General features: G+C 34.2%; 2 protein-coding genes across 3 annotated transcripts; both read left to right on the forward strand.

Annotated features, from left to right (window-relative positions):
* On the forward strand, window positions 3578–6462 carry LOC109335313 (aluminum-activated malate transporter 5-like). Its single transcript, XM_019571445.1, has 5 exons — window positions 3578–4118; window positions 4336–4476; window positions 4572–4978; window positions 5079–5225; window positions 5654–6462. The coding sequence occupies exons 1-5, from the start codon at window positions 3746–3748 to the stop codon at window positions 6260–6262; spliced, it is 1677 nt and encodes a 558-aa protein (XP_019426990.1). The 5' UTR covers window positions 3578–3745; the 3' UTR covers window positions 6263–6462.
* Window positions 7258–19256, forward strand: LOC109336407 (serine/threonine-protein phosphatase 2A 65 kDa regulatory subunit A beta isoform-like). Of its 2 annotated transcripts, XM_019572985.1 has the most exons (13): window positions 7258–7463; window positions 7902–8316; window positions 9765–10011; window positions 10169–10281; window positions 11056–11135; window positions 11604–11745; window positions 11868–11948; window positions 17618–17722; window positions 17942–18124; window positions 18211–18303; window positions 18503–18642; window positions 18782–18848; window positions 18930–19256. In XM_019572985.1, the coding sequence occupies exons 2-13, from the start codon at window positions 7930–7932 to the stop codon at window positions 19047–19049; spliced, it is 1758 nt and encodes a 585-aa protein (XP_019428530.1). In that variant the 5' UTR covers window positions 7258–7463; window positions 7902–7929; the 3' UTR covers window positions 19050–19256. The 2 variants fall into 2 exon arrangements, with proteins under 2 accessions (XP_019428530.1, XP_019428531.1); XM_019572986.1 differs by lacking the exons at window positions 7258–7463; window positions 7902–8316; window positions 9765–10011; ... (2 more) ...; window positions 11604–11745; window positions 11868–11948 and adding exons at window positions 13771–14080; window positions 14238–14350; window positions 15125–15204; window positions 15673–15814; window positions 15937–16017 and having other exon boundaries at window positions 18930–19203.

The following is a 19586-nucleotide window of genomic DNA, read 5'->3' on the forward strand; positions in this document are numbered from 1 at the left end:
ATCCTTAGATGTTTGTGTGGGTAGTCTAAGCTGCAGATTTTCAATAAACATTTCCTTTTTCCTTGATATATGTCATCATTTGTCTACTTCAATATCATGTTCTCTTATGCGGTGTAATGCTGTGTAGCTGAAATGGTGTTTTACCACAATAATGCAAAACCTAATTTCAATGTCTTGTAGTCTGTAGATCCACAGGAACACCTTTTATATGGATGATATCATTTATGTCCTTTGAAATTTATACATAGCTGAACTTCTTTCAACATGATGTGGATCCCAAGAGTTTGGCAAGAAATGCTGCGAGATTAATATTTCTGAATTGTCAGTATAAAGTTTCTCCCCGTCTAGTATTCATATGTATTTTAACCGAACTTTCAGATCTTGCTGCCTCGGATTTAAATTTTGGGTTTGTGACATGACTTCAACGAACTTGAATCTTTCTCCTAATGATTTTTTATTATTCATTTATGGATAACTGTCTACTTACCAATAAATGGTTCCACTTGCTAAAAGCATTAACCTTCAGTGGCGCGGAAAGTTTCATGTGAATAATGATTGTTAATAGCTCATAACTATGCAAACATGGGTTAGGTGTATTATGAACTTTCGCTGGACCGGAGTTCATGGTAACTCAGGTTGCTGGGTGTGTCCCGGTGCCAATATTATTTACCTAGAGGTTTAAATACTGGAAACTGTGATGATGAGATTGTGCATCTCATTAATAGGTGGGAAATTGGATCATGCAAGTCAGTCAGTGTTGGCAAAAATTAATAACGTGAAACCAAAGTCATGGGGACATGAAATATATATAGTGTTACTGTGGGTAATATATCTAATGACCCATATTAGAGTAATATATACCATCTTATAAAATCAATTTATCAATCATTATAAAAAAGTGACATGTTTTACATTTGAATTAATTAAATATCATTTTGTGACATTTAACTTTTTGTATGGTGTAGGATAATTTATAGGCTACTTTCGTGAAAGGATTATAGCTTGACTGTTAATTATCATTAACTGAGATGAAAGTAAGATAAAAGTACTAGGGAAGAATAATAATATATTCAACACAGTAATTGGGAAGAATAATAATATTTATATACTGTTAGGTAATTTATATGCGGTTAGTATAACATTCACGATTCATTTGTATTTTTTTGAATAGTCAATAATAATTAAACATAAATGATAAATGATACAATAATAATATATAAAACTTATAAATTATACTTCATATATGTACCTTTTCTCCATCTTTATTTTCTTTATATCATATCCCCAATTTAACAATAAGTTAGAATTCATAATAAGAAGTGACTTTAACTTAGCATTATTCACAAGAAGTGACTTTAACTTACCATTCACTCATAATTTACACATATACTGAGGAAATTTTGAAAACAAATGTTTTATCTCAATGTTAGAATTGGTCAAAGTTAGTTGAACACTATAAATGAATCCAATACTTGAGTGTATAAGATTTAGTCTACATGATTATCGATTGACTGAAAGGTTGGTCTAACTAAAGAAAATGACGACAATAATAGACCCAAGTGAATTATATATCTAAATAGTTATTTTTTAAATACTTATATAAGGTGTGGTCCAAGGTTGACAAATGTATGGTTAGTAAAGGTGTAAGACAATTCATTAGGCTCCAACAACCTTAGTCCAATGTTGAAGAACATCAAGAAATGTTGTGCCAAATTGTAGATATGGTTCTCAAAAACTTCCAAAATTTTGACGTTTCGAATAATTGCGAAAAACGTGGCTGTCATGTGGCTTCCACAACTCCCAAAAGTGTTGACATATTGTTGTAAGTAATAGTGGCATACCCAAATTTAAACCTCATGTTTGATGATAAGACATGATATTCACATTTTATTGTGATCACCAGCGAAAACAGTCCCATTTTCACCAACAAGATTGTCCAAAATTATAGTAACTTGTATGAAAGATATTATCAAAATATCTGAATTCAGATAGCGAGTATATACATATTTTGATTTTATAATATATGAAATATAATGATAATTGGTTCAGTGGTTATACTTATTGGCAATGAATTGGAGGTTATGAGTTCGATCCTATGTTATAAACAGTGTACCTTACCACTAAGTTCATCTCATTTGCATCCAATGTACTTAAATTGGTGGGGGCGAATCGAATCTAATGTGGCAACACACACTTTAAAGGTTTCTACATGCATATCAATCAACCATTTCTTTGTTCAGGATAAAATATATTTCTAACAATTCAAGTATTCTCACAACTTGTGGGAAGAAAACATATGGATTTGGCGGTGTATGGTCTTAAGGGAGAGTGAGAAGTGAAGGGTTGGGGATTAGAAGCGTTTGCAGCTGATATTGTATTGATGCCAATTTTGATTCTCAAAAGAGGACCCTTTGTTCATTTAGGCTACAAGATTTAACTTTGAGAGAAGCTGTTTTCAGAGTTTTGAATATTATGGTGATCTTGTACCTTTGCTCCTACCTTTTTTGAGGGGCAACCTCAACAACTACAAGTTCTAGGACTTGCAAACTAGGAAGTTGGCATTTGTCAACTACTGCTACATTGAAGAAAGAAGGTAAATATATTAGTACCCAGTACACTTTTTAATATATACACACACCATATATATAGTTAGTCTTAGCACTTAAGAGTTAAGAAAACGCTTGCGATTACCAAAAAAAAACATAATTCATAACAATTATAATTATAAAATAAGTGTAATAGTATATAATAATATATATATATATATATATATATATATATATATATATATATATATATATATGCATATTTTGTGTAAAGATTTATACACATTTAATACATCATCTATTATTCATTTGTATTATTTTTATTTAAGAGATAATAATAAAATTAAAAATGAATGAAGGATAATACCTACCTCACGAGACATATATAATTAAGAGTAAATTACACCGACACCCCATGAGTTTTAGCAAAATTACACAAATCATCCCTCACTTTTCTACACCAATATAGACCCCCTAATTATACTTTTATTATAATGATCACCCCGCATGAGAAGAAACAAAAAATGTAATTTTTAAACAAAAAATGTGATAAATGCAATTAAGTTAAACAAAATATGGTATATTGCAGAGACAAGTCCAAATAATATATGACTCGATACCTCATTATTATTTTTGGGTTCGTTACGATATAGTATAAGAGCAATTTAAACAATATCTCTTTAGAATTGTTGTTGCATTTTATAACTAAAAATAATAAAGATATTTGATTTGTATATTATTTGAATTTTTCCTCACAATATAGCATGTTTTGTTTAACTTAATTGCATCTATCATATTTTTTGTTTAAAATATTACACTTATGTATCATGCAGGATGATCAATGTAATGAAAAGTATAAAAAATTGGAGGATGTTTATAAATGTGTAGAAAAGTGAAGGATAATTTATGTAATCGATTTAAATTAACTCTATAATTAATGTATTCTTAAAGTTCAAGCTTGGAAGAAAATTTCAAAGCTAAGCTGAATCCAAAAGCAACAGTAACCTAACAAATATTTCTTGCTACGTATTCTACTTTGGCGGGTCTTTTGCATCACCTTCATTCACTGCACCATTCTCTCCTTCAACGATTAATCCCATCCAAAACATTTCCACCATTTTGTCCACAACTTCTTTTATTCCAACCAATCAATAAAACCATAATAACAATAATCATAACATGCAATAAAATTTCTAGAAATGGCTAAGAGAGTAGAGTCATTAGGGAGAGTAGGATCATTAAGACAAAGTTTCTTAGAGAAGGGAAAAGAAAGGCTCCTAAAGAAGGAAAACATAGACTTCGGACTCAACAATGGAGACAATAGTGTCGCCAACGGATCCTTCCTCGACGCGCTTTCTGATCGCGTGGTTAGATTTCGAAATGGGCTACAAGAGTTTATGTCACAATTATATGAGATGGGTCGCAATGATCCACGTAAAGTTATGTTCGCTGGCAAAGCAGGGTTATCATTAGCCATTGTTTCGCTTTTTATATTCATCAAAGAAGAACAGCTTAGCAAGTATTCCATTTGGGCCATCCTCACTGTTGTTGTTGTTTTCGAATTCAGCATAGGTAAAAAAACAGCAAATGTTCCCTCAACATTTTTAAGAATAACTAATCAGTGTGGTCATTTACAAAAAGAGTGAACTCATGTTTTTGATTTTGACAAAAAATGTTGACAGAGTTAAGAAGATGTTAAAAGAGTGTATTTGATAGATTTTTCTTTGGGTTTAGTTGTGTTGCTTGATGAACAAGTTATGTTTCTTCTTATTGGTTATTTTGGGAGCAGGTGCAACCCTTAACAAAGGATTCAATCGCGCTTTGGGAACAGTTTGTGCTGGAGTGCTTGCTCTAGGAATTGCAGAATTATCTGTGTTTGTTGGTGGAGCTTTGGACGAACTTATTATTGTAGTCTCCATTTTTATTGCAGGTTAGAATGCATTTTCTTTTTGCACTTAGGAATTTGATATAGTAACCTGAGGATTGAATTTGATCATATAGGATTGTACTTTTTTTGGTGTTCAGGATTTTGTGCAAACTATGTGAAGCTTTACCCTGCAATGAAGCCATATGAATATGGCTTTCGAGTATTCTTGTTGACATTTTGTATCGTGTTGGTATCTGGGAGACATGGACTGCAGTTTTTCAGCACAGCTTTTTACAGATTAATTCTTATTGGTGTTGGTGCTTGTGTATGTTTGTCTGTGAATATTTGCATTTTCCCTATTTGGTCTGGAGAGGATCTGCATAAGTTGGTAGTGAAAAATTTCAATGGAGTTGCTGCATCTTTAGAAGGTTGTGTAAATGGGTACCTAAAATGTGTTGAATATGAGAGGGTCCCGTCGAAAATTCTTCTTTACCAAGCCTCTGACGACCCACTTTATCGCGGTTATAGAACAGCAGTGCAATCATCAAGCCAAGAAGAGACTCTGGTATTGGCATTTTTACAAGTGTGTTTGATACTTTCTTCAATAACATAAGTAAAATATTGTAAGTAGTCTTTACATTTTATATGCCTTTTCACCCTTGTAGGTAGATTTTGCATTATGGGAGCCACCTCATGGTCCATACAAGAAGTTCAATTATCCTTGGAAAAGCTACATCAAAGTTAGTGGAGCATTGAGGCATTGTGCTTTCATGGTCATGGCAATGCATGGATGCATACTTTCAGAAATACAGGTAAACCTTTTATTCTGTGATCTGTGCCTGATTTCAACTTTATGTAATTTTTGTTTTTGTTCTATGCTACCTTTCAAGGGGAAAATAATTTGCTTGTGTATGAAGTTTCCATTTACTAATGGACACTCTAAATTGTAAATTTATTCAATTGCATTTTCTTGATCATCACAATCTTATGAATTGTTGCTTCCTAATGACTGTGTTTGCTTAATCATGTCTTGTTTCAATCTTCTATAAGCTCTTGATACACTTACTAATATATAAAATTATAAACTTCACCTTATTATTATTGGTTAATTTTGATACTTTAGATTGCTTGATATTTTGACTTTTTCCTACACTTCCTCAACAGTCAATAACTAATGCATTATTTGAGATAATGCATTTAGTTATAAGGTTGCCATATTTGAATATTGTTAATGTGGCAGGCGCCTCCAGAAAAGAGGCTAGTTTTCTGTGATGAACTTCAGAAGGTTGGTGCTGAAGGAGCGAAAGTATTGCGTCAGCTTGGAAGCAAATTCGAAAAGATGGAAAAGCTAAGCAACACTGACATTCTCAGAGAAGTTCATGAGGCAGCTGAAATTTTGCAGTTGAAGATTGACAAATTATCATACCTTCTACTCAATTCAGAAGGTTGGGAAGCTGCAAGAAAGGCCAAGGAAAATGAACAACCCGACAATTCAAACGACGATGTTAAAGACAACGAGAACAAAGACTCATTAATCAATTCCCCCACTGAAACTGGAGATGATTCAAAACTTAGTATATGCATAGAGCATAGTTTAACTGAATTAAGTTTTGCACATACCATGAACAAGAGTTTAGTAAATTGGCCACAATCCTCTTTTATCATAGATCCTATAACATATGAACCAGAGTCCAAAGTGTATGAAAGTGCTAGCTCCTTGTCTTTGGCAACATTTACTTCACTTTTAATTGAGTTTGTTGCAAGGCTTCAGAGTCTTGTGCATGAATTCCAAGATCTTAGTGAGAAGGCAAATTTTAAAGACCCTTTTGACCAACCTGTGCTGAGGTAGCTACTGAGTGGTGGTACTCTGAGCCAGAGTTCACAGAGTTTTGTTAAAATTATTGAGTTATTTACAACAATTTACCCTATTGCTTATACATCAAAATTTTACAATCTTTTTGATACTGTATACTTTTATCTCTATTTCTCAATGCTTTTTATCTTATTTATATATATGAATATCAAAAGCACATAAAAAGAGCAAAGGAACATCAATCTTTTTTAAGGAAGGTAAATATAATTAAGCTCATGTTATTTGTAGATGAATCAATGCAATAAATGTACATAAATTAAAAGAGATTTGTATAAATGCAAAAACTTGAGTATTTAACTGTACTAAATTTCAGTCTGAAGAGTGTCAATATAATTTAGATTAAAAAAATTAATTATATTGATATACTCATATTTAATTTAATGTGGATCAAGCTAAGTCGAACAGAAATTTGTGATTAAGTTCAATTTTATGGTTTAATTTTTTTTTGAACGACAATTACATAGCTACAAGGATCACTTGAATCACATATTTAAACAAACATGTGGTGAAATAAAACATTTCCACTATTTCGGGTGAAATATCAAAAGAAATGTCAAATCGTTTATTTTTATTATTTCAGTTCTGATTAATTATTCGATTATTTCATCAATTTAAATTATGCAAATGAATCACATTTTAAATTACAGTAGTTTCTTGGCTAAATGATACTTGAAATGGTAAAAGATGCATATGAAATAAAGTTATAAAAAAAAGATAAACCGTTCAACTGAATTTGGTTCCTATACATAAGATCAACATCATTAATCAAACCAAAATTGTTCATGGTTGATTCGGTTCGAGTTGCAAGAAAAATCCACATACACAATCCTTAGATAAATTAGGAACGATTTAAGTAATATAAAAAAATGTTGTTTGAATAAAATAAAATAAAAGAAGTTACTTACTGGTTACACTTACACAAGTGCGCAAGCAGAAATCGTGCGTTTTTTTTTAACTTATAGATTAAAGTCAATCAAATACGCCATTTGAGTTGTGACCACATTGCTTCTTCTATCGTTGTCTTCTTCTTCTTTCCATTCTTTTCTTTTAGGGTTTTCAATCTCCATGTTTATCAGTTCCTATTAAATCGACTTTTTCCAACGATTCATCAGAAAGATCGTAATTCTCCACGGTTAGCTCGCGAAATCGATAGACGTTGACAGTTTCGTGCGATAAGGTACGATATTTCACCCACGTGTACCTCTATTTGACACACTAGCCTTGATTTCAAAATCTTCAATTGTTTTTTTTTTGTTATTAATTTTTCAATTGTTTGATTTCGAAGTTTTAAGTTAGAAAGCCGTTATAAATTTTTACTGATTGCTATAAATGCATGTGTCTGTGTGTGAGAGAGAAAGAGGCAGATAATTTATTAGGAGTGAACTAATGTGTTAAAATAGGAACTTTTTTATTAAAATAAAGAAGTTTCAAATTCAAGCGATCTTATTTTTAACGATTTATACGTTACATTAATGCCTAGTGTGATGACTTGGTAATTTATGGTGTTGCTGTAAGATTTCGTAATAATTTATTAGCTGAATATCTATATATTTGGGGAACTTATGGTTATAGTTGGCCTCTTTTAACAATTTGATTAATTTGCTGATTCTGCCAGAAATCTCCTGAACAAAAACGAAATATCTATGGCTGATGAACCACTATATCCGATAGCAGTGCTTATAGATGAGCTGAAAAATGATGACATCCTGCTACGGTTGAACTCAATTCGCAGGCTATCGACAATTGCACGTGCTCTTGGGGAGGAACGAACTCGTAGGGAATTAATTCCATTTTTGAGAGAAAACAATGACGATGGTGATGAGGTACTCCTTGCAATGGCGGAAGAGTTAGGAGTGTTCGTTCCTTATGTTGGGGGTGTGGAACATGCCAGTGTTTTGCTCCCACCATTGGAGAATCTTTGCACTGTTGAGGAAACCTGTGTGAGAGATAAAGCTGTGGAATCACTTTGTAGAGTTGGGTCTCAAATGAGAGAGAGTGACTTGGTTGAATATTTCATCCCATTGGTGAAGGTCAGTTAACATTTTTCATCATAAATGTCCTTATTATTAGTTTTATTTTAGGTGGAATTCCATCATGACTGTGACCTAAAATATTTCCTTCCTCACACGTGGTTCTGGTGCGGGCGGCTGTGCCTAATGTGGTACTGACTACTGAAGCCTTTTACCTATGTAGTGCAAGTGACTTTCATAATTACCTCATACTTTATGTTTTGAAATTTGAATTTATAACTAAATTAGTGTTACTTTTAGAAAGTTGTAGACGGGAACCACTACTTATTTTTCGGTTTTTAAGAAAGACCATGACTTATTTTTTAAAATAAAATATGGTAGTTGTGAACACGACTTATGGAAATGTTTTTTCTTTTAAAATAGTAGAGATCAGTAAGGTTTGTGCTTACTGACACAAGTTCAAATCATGGAAATAGTCTCTCCACTTGTGGATTGACCCACTAGGTGGGAGACTCATACACTGGCCCGAGCTTTATATATAAACAGTTGTTTCAAACAATGACTTATGTTTTTTTAAGTTGCTGAAGTCGTTTCTTAAACAATGACTTGCCTTTTTTTAAAAAAATTGTTGCTCATTTTGCCATGGTGTCCTTCTTCAAATAATTGCTGCCAAGATTACTAACAGTGATACAGAAGAGGAATACAGTCCTACAAAGTTGGGAGCTGCAGCTTCAAGACTTGTCAGCCATGGGCTCATTTGGAAGGGTTGCTGGCTGAAATTTAGGAAAGATCAATGCAGAAAATTAACGAGGGGTTTGTTGAACCTCTATCATTGTTTGTGGTTTTTTGCCTTCCAAGACAGCAGGAAGCTGTTATGAATGGTAGTTCTACACTTTCTATGGCATAGCTGGCTGCATCAGTATGTTATTTGAATATGTTCGAATATCATGAGAGGCAATAAGTGAGCTGAATTCTTAAATGGTCTAAAAGCTATATCACTACACCAAAAAAAGTTAAAGAGGTAAACTGACATCAACTTCGGCAATTTAAAAAAACGAGTATATATAATATAATAAAAACTTATATGGAAGTTCATAACTATGACTTTGTAAAAGATACACCACATAAGTAATTAGTTCAAAACTTATACCATCAGTAATTTTGATAGTTACTTGCACTATTGGGGTAAAAAAGCCGATATACTGTTTATCCTATTATTGTACCAATCTTACTTTTCCTGGAATTTCATATTTTCCATATTTGAACAACCTTGTAGTCTACTTAATGAAAAAAAGAGGTTGGCTAATGGATCCAGGTTGACCTAAATCATTGTGCCTTATATGCCTCTGCAATTTGGCTGCACTACATAACATTCTGTTGGGGCCAAGTGATCATGTGTGTTGCAGCGCTTGTCTATCATTTATGATGTGTTGTATAATTCCTGTTAGTTGTCACTCATAATGTTGGTTGAACATCCTGCCCAATTCGTGCTACAATTTCTTTTTCAGAGATTAGCAGCAGGTGAATGGTTTACTGCCCGAGTCTCTGCATGTGGATTATTTCATATTGTGTACACAAGTGCACCAGAAACGTCAAAGACAGAGTTGAGGTCAATATACAGTCAATTATGTCAAGATGACATGCCTATGGTTAGAAGGTCTGCTGCATCAAATCTTGGGAAATTTGCCGCAACTGTTGAATATGCTCATTTGAAGGCAGACATCATGTCGATTTTTGACGATCTTACTCAGGATGGTGATTAAATAAACATTTATTTTTCTTTCTAGATGGAAAGTGTCATCATTTGTCTAGTAGACTAGGCTGTTTGATTATGTTGTGGACTATATTATCTAATTTTCTGAATATACATCACTTTTTAATAGTTATGTTGTACTTTTATTATTTGGATCAGATCAAGATTCTGTTAGATTATTGGCTGTGGAGGGCTGCGCTGCTCTTGGCAAGCTGTTGGAGCCACAAGATTGTGTTGCACATATACTCCCAGTTATTGTTAACTTCTCCCAGGTATATTTAGGAGAGTGGATAAAACTACTGTTAATTATAACTAATTTATTTTCTTACTTCATTATGCTCATATCATATCCGCAATGTAGATGATTCAGTTGCCAAGCTATATAATTTGTGCTAATGATAATGCATGTTAGTTATCCCCCTGAGACTAGTTGTATTTCATCTCGTGAATTTATAAAGTTTTTATTTTAATTTTGGAAGAATGTCCTGGAATACTATGTGTCTACTAAAATAACACCTACTGAATAGCATCACACCCTTTACCTGAAAAAAAGTTGGGAAACATGTCAGGATGTGGGGATGATGTTTGAGTTATTCTGAACTGCAAGGATAAAATTCCACTATGCTTATGGAAAGGAATGTCAGTAAGTCAGTGATATTAATTATGTTTTAAGTTTTAAACTTTTAATATTAACTTTTTGTCATTGGAAAGCTAACCCAGAACACAATCAGGTTTTGATTTCTATTTTGTGAATCAGTTGATCGAATTGGTTCCATTTTCTAAACATCATTGTTGGAAATAATGTTATTGTAATAGATTTTTAAACTTAATGCTCCACTTTTGCCTTGATTATTTTAAATTGCCAAACCGGAAAAGTAAAATCATGTGATCTGTTTCCATCCCGGTTTCCTCCCAAATCCCAAACATACCCTTAATAATTGGGTCTCCCTGCATTTATATATGTGTAATGTTTTGTACACCATACCAAATATTCTTTCAATTAACTAACTTATTTATTTAATGTGATTTAATTCGATCTGTGATAGGATAAGTCTTGGCGTGTCCGTTACAATGTTGCAAATCAATTGTATGAGCTCTGTGAAGCTGTGGGCCCTGAACCTACCAGGTATTATTTTTCAGTTACATATCTTTCTATTATTTTTCTGTGCTATTGTAAATAGTAATAAACTAAAACAGCCTAAAAGAAACTAAAACAAAAAGGCACAACATAGAAGTCTAGATGTCCAATACACATAGGGAGTGATTCAAGAACAGTTTGTATATAAAAACTGTGAGCAATAAATCTGGGTCTTGCATGGTTAATTTTAAAAGTTAGTTGTTGATCACATGATCACTTAAAAAAAATCACTTTCCATCTAGCAATTCACGAGTTAGCACTGTATCTCACAATTTTGACAACTCTCTGATCACCAATGTGTTCGTTACGTACACGTTAAATCATAATTGTATGATTTCGATCTCATTGATTCCTATGTTGATTTCCTCATATATATACCAAGGCTTAAATTTGAAGTCCAAGCAATATATCTATTTATCTTTCTTAAGATTCTCTTTCATAATTGTTGTCTAAAAGAACGGAATTGGTCCCTGCCTATGTGCGGTTGCTTCGAGACAATGAGGCTGAAGTACGCATAGCAGCTGCTGGAAAAGTGACCAAGTTTTCCCGGATTTTAAATCCTGACCTTGCAATTCATCATATTCTTCCTTGTGTGAAGGTGTGTCTCTCGGAAAGAAATTCTTCTACATTAATATTGTTTCCATACATATACAGAGTCTCTCCTCTCTTTTGTTTCTGCAATTCATTATGTGTTTAAATACTTTGGGACAACTTTTGCAGGAATTGTCATCAGATTCTTCACAGCATGTCCGTTCTGCGTTGGCTTCAGTAATAATGGGAATGGCTCCAGTGTTAGGAAAGGTATAAATATCAAACTGCTGTTTATGCAGTAAAGTTATTGTGCACCAGACAAGAATATGCATTGTATCATATTTTGCTTGGTAAAATCTGTTGGGTATCCTACAAATTATTCATCTTTTATCTTTCAGTGCGTTACTCAGAAAGTCGATTTGTTTTTATTTTTCCCATTATCTAAACCGAGTTCAAGATATCATTTGGAATTTTGGGTCATAGAGGCAGTTTCCTTAAATGGATCACCTAGTTGTGATGTATAGACAATTAAAACTGTAACCGACTATGTACTCAAATATGTCCTTTGAAAGTAGGGTGGGGCATGTGGCATACGTGCTGCAGGGTTTCCTGTACAGAAGTTGACCAGATTCACCTTTAAAATCCTCACCTTCCCCTGTCCTCCCAGCCTGCAATGAAGGGAAGAAAGAGTAATTATTGCCAAATCTAGGTTTAGTGTCCAGGTCTTTTAGGTGGCAAAGTCATAAGCCTAGGTAGCCAATGGTGCACGATAGCGGAGGGTAGTAGGATTTCGGCCGTTCCCCGTGACACCACATTAGATAGCGGAGCAGATGGCAGTAATGCCTGTCGCATGTCAAATAGCAAGGAATTGCAGGTTTAAGGGGAAAGTCCTTTTTTGCCCATTTTAAATGTGACAGGTTTTTTCCTAGGGTTTTAGGTAATTTAACCTTTCCATTCTTTCATTTCTACTTAACTTGTTGATTTACCTAGGCCATGCGACTTTTACTTGGCTCTACCTTTCTTCATAATTCCAGTATACATGGTCGGTTGCTTACATGTTCTTCATCAACATAGAACAAAACCACAAGGCTTCCTAATTCATGAACATATCTCATCTTTTCTCGCAGGATTTTTCCTTGGTCCCTAGTTGTTTGCCCCATCATCCCTTTATTGATTCTCTTATCAAACTAATTGAACCCAATTTTGACACCATCTTCGTGTGGTTCAATTTCGTGAGATACGACTTTGTTATGGCCTCCAACTTCAATCAACTCTAGAATTTGTAATACACTTATCTTGATTATTAATTAGGGATGTGACTTTAATATGATCTATTGTAGTATTTTTTGTACCTATGTGTAGGCTATAAATTGTTTGTACATTTTTTCTTAGCCGTAGTGGCTATCCCACTACCCGCTATAGTTTTTTGGGTCAGCCGCTATCCGCAATTGACTACCTTATCATAAACTATGTAAATGTTATCAATGCCTTTCGTGCCATTCTGTGTTTGACCCACGTGTTATGCCTATTCTGTAGATTCCTTTGTTAATTGGGTTAGGGTTTTGTATATTTCTATGCCTGTCTGGTTACTTTGTGGTAAATGACTTCCGCCTTTTGCTGTTATGAAGACTTGCATTGAATTTACTGGGTTGTGCTAATTTAATTCTGCAAGATTGCAATAATTTTGTGGCATTTGTTTTAACCCTTTTTATATCACCAAGAAATTCAACACTTATATTGGGATGTACCAACTTCATTTTTGCAATAAAAAATAGTCCAGTAATTTTTTTCTTATCTTTTATTCAAGGGTATGATGGTAGTTGCCTTTAGTGTAAATGTGATTCTTAGCTCTGCCTTACTGTCATTGCAGGAAGCAACAATTGAGCAGCTTCTTCCTATTTTTATATTTGAACAACCTTGTAGTCTACTTAATGAAAAAAAGAGGTTGGCTAATGGATCCAGGTTGACCTAAATCATTGTGCCTTATATGCCTCTGCAATTTGGCTGCACTACATAACATTCTGTTGGGGCCAAGTGATCATGTGTGTTGCAGCGCTTGTCTATCATTTATGATGTGTTGTATAATTCCTGTTAGTTGTCACTCATAATGTTGGTTGAACATCCTGCCCAATTCGTGCTACAATTTCTTTTTCAGAGATTAGCAGCAGGTGAATGGTTTACTGCCCGAGTCTCTGCATGTGGATTATTTCATATTGTGTACACAAGTGCACCAGAAACGTCAAAGACAGAGTTGAGGTCAATATACAGTCAATTATGTCAAGATGACATGCCTATGGTTAGAAGGTCTGCTGCATCAAATCTTGGGAAATTTGCCGCAACTGTTGAATATGCTCATTTGAAGGCAGACATCATGTCGATTTTTGACGATCTTACTCAGGATGGTGATTAAATAAACATTTATTTTTCTTTCTAGATGGAAAGTGTCATCATTTGTCTAGTAGACTAGGCTGTTTGATTATGTTGTGGACTATATTATCTAATTTTCTGAATATACATCACTTTTTAATAGTTATGTTGTACTTTTATTATTTGGATCAGATCAAGATTCTGTTAGATTATTGGCTGTGGAGGGCTGCGCTGCTCTTGGCAAGCTGTTGGAGCCACAAGATTGTGTTGCACATATACTCCCAGTTATTGTTAACTTCTCCCAGGTATATTTAGGAGAGTGGATAAAACTACTGTTAATTATAACTAATTTATTTTCTTACTTCATTATGCTCATATCATATCCGCAATGTAGATGATTCAGTTGCCAAGCTATATAATTTGTGCTAATGATAATGCATGTTAGTTATCCCCCTGAGACTAGTTGTATTTCATCTCGTGAATTTATAAAGTTTTTATTTTAATTTTGGAAGAATGTCCTGGAATACTATGTGTCTACTAAAATAACACCTACTGAATAGCATCACACCCTTTACCTGAAAAAAAGTTGGGAAACATGTCAGGATGTGGGGATGATGTTTGAGTTATTCTGAACTGCAAGGATAAAATTCCACTATGCTTATGGAAAGGAATGTCAGTAAGTCAGTGATATTAATTATGTTTTAAGTTTTAAACTTTTAATATTAACTTTTTGTCATTGGAAAGCTAACCCAGAACACAATCAGGTTTTGATTTCTATTTTGTGAATCAGTTGATCGAATTGGTTCCATTTTCTAAACATCATTGTTGGAAATAATGTTATTGTAATAGATTTTTAAACTTAATGCTCCACTTTTGCCTTGATTATTTTAAATTGCCAAACCGGAAAAGTAAAATCATGTGATCTGTTTCCATCCCGGTTTCCTCCCAAATCCCAAACATACCCTTAATAATTGGGTCTCCCTGCATTTATATATGTGTAATGTTTTGTACACCATACCAAATATTCTTTCAATTAACTAACTTATTTATTTAATGTGATTTAATTCGATCTGTGATAGGATAAGTCTTGGCGTGTCCGTTACAATGTTGCAAATCAATTGTATGAGCTCTGTGAAGCTGTGGGCCCTGAACCTACCAGGTATTATTTTTCAGTTACATATCTTTCTATTATTTTTCTGTGCTATTGTAAATAGTAATAAACTAAAACAGCCTAAAAGAAACTAAAACAAAAAGGCACAACATAGAAGTCTAGATGTCCAATACACATAGGGAGTGATTCAAGAACAGTTTGTATATAAAAACTGTGAGCAATAAATCTGGGTCTTGCATGGTTAATTTTAAAAGTTAGTTGTTGATCACATGATCACTTAAAAAAAATCACTTTCCATCTAGCAATTCACGAGTTAGCACTGTATCTCACAATTTTGACAACTCTCTGATCACCAATGTGTTCGTTACGTACACGTTAAATCATAATTGTATGATTTCGATCTCATTGATTCCTATGTTGATTTCCTCATATATATACCAAGGCTTAAATTTGAAGTCCAAGCAATATATCTATTTATCTTTCTTAAGATTCTCTTTCATAATTGTTGTCTAAAAGAACGGAATTGGTCCCTGCCTATGTGCGGTTGCTTCGAGACAATGAGGCTGAAGTACGCATAGCAGCTGCTGGAAAAGTGACCAAGTTTTCCCGGATTTTAAATCCTGACCTTGCAATTCATCATATTCTTCCTTGTGTGAAGGTGTGTCTCTCGGAAAGAAATTCTTCTACATTAATATTGTTTCCATACATATACAGAGTCTCTCCTCTCTTTTGTTTCTGCAATTCATTATGTGTTTAAATACTTTGGGACAACTTTTGCAGGAATTGTCATCAGATTCTTCACAGCATGTCCGTTCTGCGTTGGCTTCAGTAATAATGGGAATGGCTCCAGTGTTAGGAAAGGTATAAATATCAAACTGCTGTTTATGCAGTAAAGTTATTGTGCACCAGACAAGAATATGCATTGTATCATATTTTGCTTGGTAAAATCTGTTGGGTATCCTACAAATTATTCATCTTTTATCTTTCAGTGCGTTACTCAGAAAGTCGATTTGTTTTTATTTTTCCCATTATCTAAACCGAGTTCAAGATATCATTTGGAATTTTGGGTCATAGAGGCAGTTTCCTTAAATGGATCACCTAGTTGTGATGTATAGACAATTAAAACTGTAACCGACTATGTACTCAAATATGTCCTTTGAAAGTAGGGTGGGGCATGTGGCATACGTGCTGCAGGGTTTCCTGTACAGAAGTTGACCAGATTCACCTTTAAAATCCTCACCTTCCCCTGTCCTCCCAGCCTGCAATGAAGGGAAGAAAGAGTAATTATTGCCAAATCTAGGTTTAGTGTCCAGGTCTTTTAGGTGGCAAAGTCATAAGCCTAGGTAGCCAATGGTGCACGATAGCGGAGGGTAGTAGGATTTCGGCCGTTCCCCGTGACACCACATTAGATAGCGGAGCAGATGGCAGTAATGCCTGTCGCATGTCAAATAGCAAGGAATTGCAGGTTTAAGGGGAAAGTCCTTTTTTGCCCATTTTAAATGTGACAGGTTTTTTCCTAGGGTTTTAGGTAATTTAACCTTTCCATTCTTTCATTTCTACTTAACTTGTTGATTTACCTAGGCCATGCGACTTTTACTTGGCTCTACCTTTCTTCATAATTCCAGTATACATGGTCGGTTGCTTACATGTTCTTCATCAACATAGAACAAAACCACAAGGCTTCCTAATTCATGAACATATCTCATCTTTTCTCGCAGGATTTTTCCTTGGTCCCTAGTTGTTTGCCCCATCATCCCTTTATTGATTCTCTTATCAAACTAATTGAACCCAATTTTGACACCATCTTCGTGTGGTTCAATTTCGTGAGATACGACTTTGTTATGGCCTCCAACTTCAATCAACTCTAGAATTTGTAATACACTTATCTTGATTATTAATTAGGGATGTGACTTTAATATGATCTATTGTAGTATTTTTTGTACCTATGTGTAGGCTATAAATTGTTTGTACATTTTTTCTTAGCCGTAGTGGCTATCCCACTACCCGCTATAGTTTTTTGGGTCAGCCGCTATCCGCAATTGACTACCTTATCATAAACTATGTAAATGTTATCAATGCCTTTCGTGCCATTCTGTGTTTGACCCACGTGTTATGCCTATTCTGTAGATTCCTTTGTTAATTGGGTTAGGGTTTTGTATATTTCTATGCCTGTCTGGTTACTTTGTGGTAAATGACTTCCGCCTTTTGCTGTTATGAAGACTTGCATTGAATTTACTGGGTTGTGCTAATTTAATTCTGCAAGATTGCAATAATTTTGTGGCATTTGTTTTAACCCTTTTTATATCACCAAGAAATTCAACACTTATATTGGGATGTACCAACTTCATTTTTGCAATAAAAAATAGTCCAGTAATTTTTTTCTTATCTTTTATTCAAGGGTATGATGGTAGTTGCCTTTAGTGTAAATGTGATTCTTAGCTCTGCCTTACTGTCATTGCAGGAAGCAACAATTGAGCAGCTTCTTCCTATTTTTCTTTCTCTTTTGAAGGATGAATTTCCTGATGTGCGCCTAAACATCATCAGCAAGCTTGATCAAGTGAATCAGGTTGTTATATCCTCTGGAATTGTTTTAATTTGCATGCTTTGTATTCTTTAGCAAACCTTTTATCTTTTCCTCAGATGATGCTATTCATTTTAGAATGAAGAAGTTATGCTTTTGTTTATGGCCTTATGCCTGCATGCCTCCATATGCTTATACACTGAATAAAAAGCATACAACTAAAGCAAAGTTTTCAAATTCATAATGATCAATCTATTCTTGTAGGTTATTGGGATCGATCTTTTATCTCAATCTTTATTACCAGCCATTGTTGAGCTTGCTGAGGATAGGCATTGGAGGGTTCGGCTTGCAATAATAGAGTATATACCCTTATTGGCAAGTCAATTGGGGGTTGGGTTCTTTGATGACAAGCTTGGTGCTCTTTGCATGCAGTGGTTACAGGACAAGGTTTGAGCTCTCCGCTTCCTTGCCAGTCTTAGTGTATTTGGAAGCCACATGACTACTGTTGTTAACCTTCTGAGTGTATATTGCAGGTGCATTCAATTCGTGAAGCAGCTGCAAACAACGTGAAACGCCTTGCTGAAGAATTTGGTCCCGAGTGGGCTATGCAGCATATAATTCCACAGGTTCATATGTTGGCGTAGTTTATTACTTATTACGCTGTAGACCAATTATTTCACAGGCTTGTTATAGGTCTCACCTCCATAGGGTCTGAACTCCGAAGATGCTTTTTAATTGAAATTTATGCTTTTTACCAACTATTACTTCTTCCGTTATTCTTTTGAAAGCAACTTTACAAGTATCAGCATGCCCTGTATGGAACAGGTTTTGGAGATGATTAATAGCACACACTATTTATATCGGATGACCGTTCTTCGTTCTCTTTCTCTGCTTGCTCCTGTAATGGGCTCTGAAATCACCTGTTCGACATTGTTGCCTGTCGTTGTTGCTGCATCGAAGGACAGGTATTTCATTTTACTATTTGTTTTAAGTTTTCTATCCAAAAAAATAGGTTTACTTTCTTAAAGTTTGTTATATGCCATAGAGTAGTATAGTTGTTTTACTTGTTTAAGTTTTTGAGTGCTTCTGTTTGCACTCATGTAGAGTGCCCAACATAAAGTTCAATGTGGCAAAGGTACTAGAGTCCATCTTCCCCATTGTTGATCAGTCTGTAAGTATCATACTTGTATTTTTCATCCTCTGTTCATCTTTAGTTTGTTTGTCTTATCATGGGAGCATCATTTTCATTCAGGTGGTGGAAAAAACAATTCGGCCATGTTTGGTTGAGCTCAGTGAGGATGCTGATGCCGATGTGCGATTTTTTTCCAGCCAAGCTCTGCAGGCAATTGACCATGTCATGATGTCTAGCTAGGCAGGAATGTTTCAACACTGATTTAGGTCGAAGACGTTAGTATTTATGCTAATATTTCCAACTATCATGGATAACCTGTGTAGTTATTTACTTATTTTAGTGATTTTCAGTGACAGTAAATGGTTTTTATGTTTATCTGCAAAGTATTTAGTCATCGACTATTTAATGTGATTTAGTTTTCTATTATATTAATATAGTTTTACATTCTTATTGACGTCTAATTTTTTTTTAAAAATGGGACAAATGATATAAGTAGTAAATTGTTACAATTCAATAATTGGATAAATAAAAATCATATTTGATTAAAATATATCAAGTTTTATACCGGAAAATTCAGAAATGCAGCTTCAGAACTATTTTTTTTTTCTCCATATTTTTTATTGTTAAGGATCCTTGGTAGTTGGTGTCTAGAATTCAGCCGGTTAATTTGAGTTTAGATGGGAAGACCTATTAAGAGGGTAAACTCTTTTAGCTTCTGAACTTTTTCTATCAATAAGACTCAAACCAATGGTTTTGCACAAGGGAATCAAACTTATT

Source organism: Lupinus angustifolius, chromosome LG20 (genome assembly GCF_001865875.1).
Source record: "Lupinus angustifolius cultivar Tanjil chromosome LG20, LupAngTanjil_v1.0, whole genome shotgun sequence".
In the NCBI taxonomy this organism is placed as follows: domain Eukaryota; kingdom Viridiplantae; phylum Streptophyta; class Magnoliopsida; order Fabales; family Fabaceae; genus Lupinus; species Lupinus angustifolius.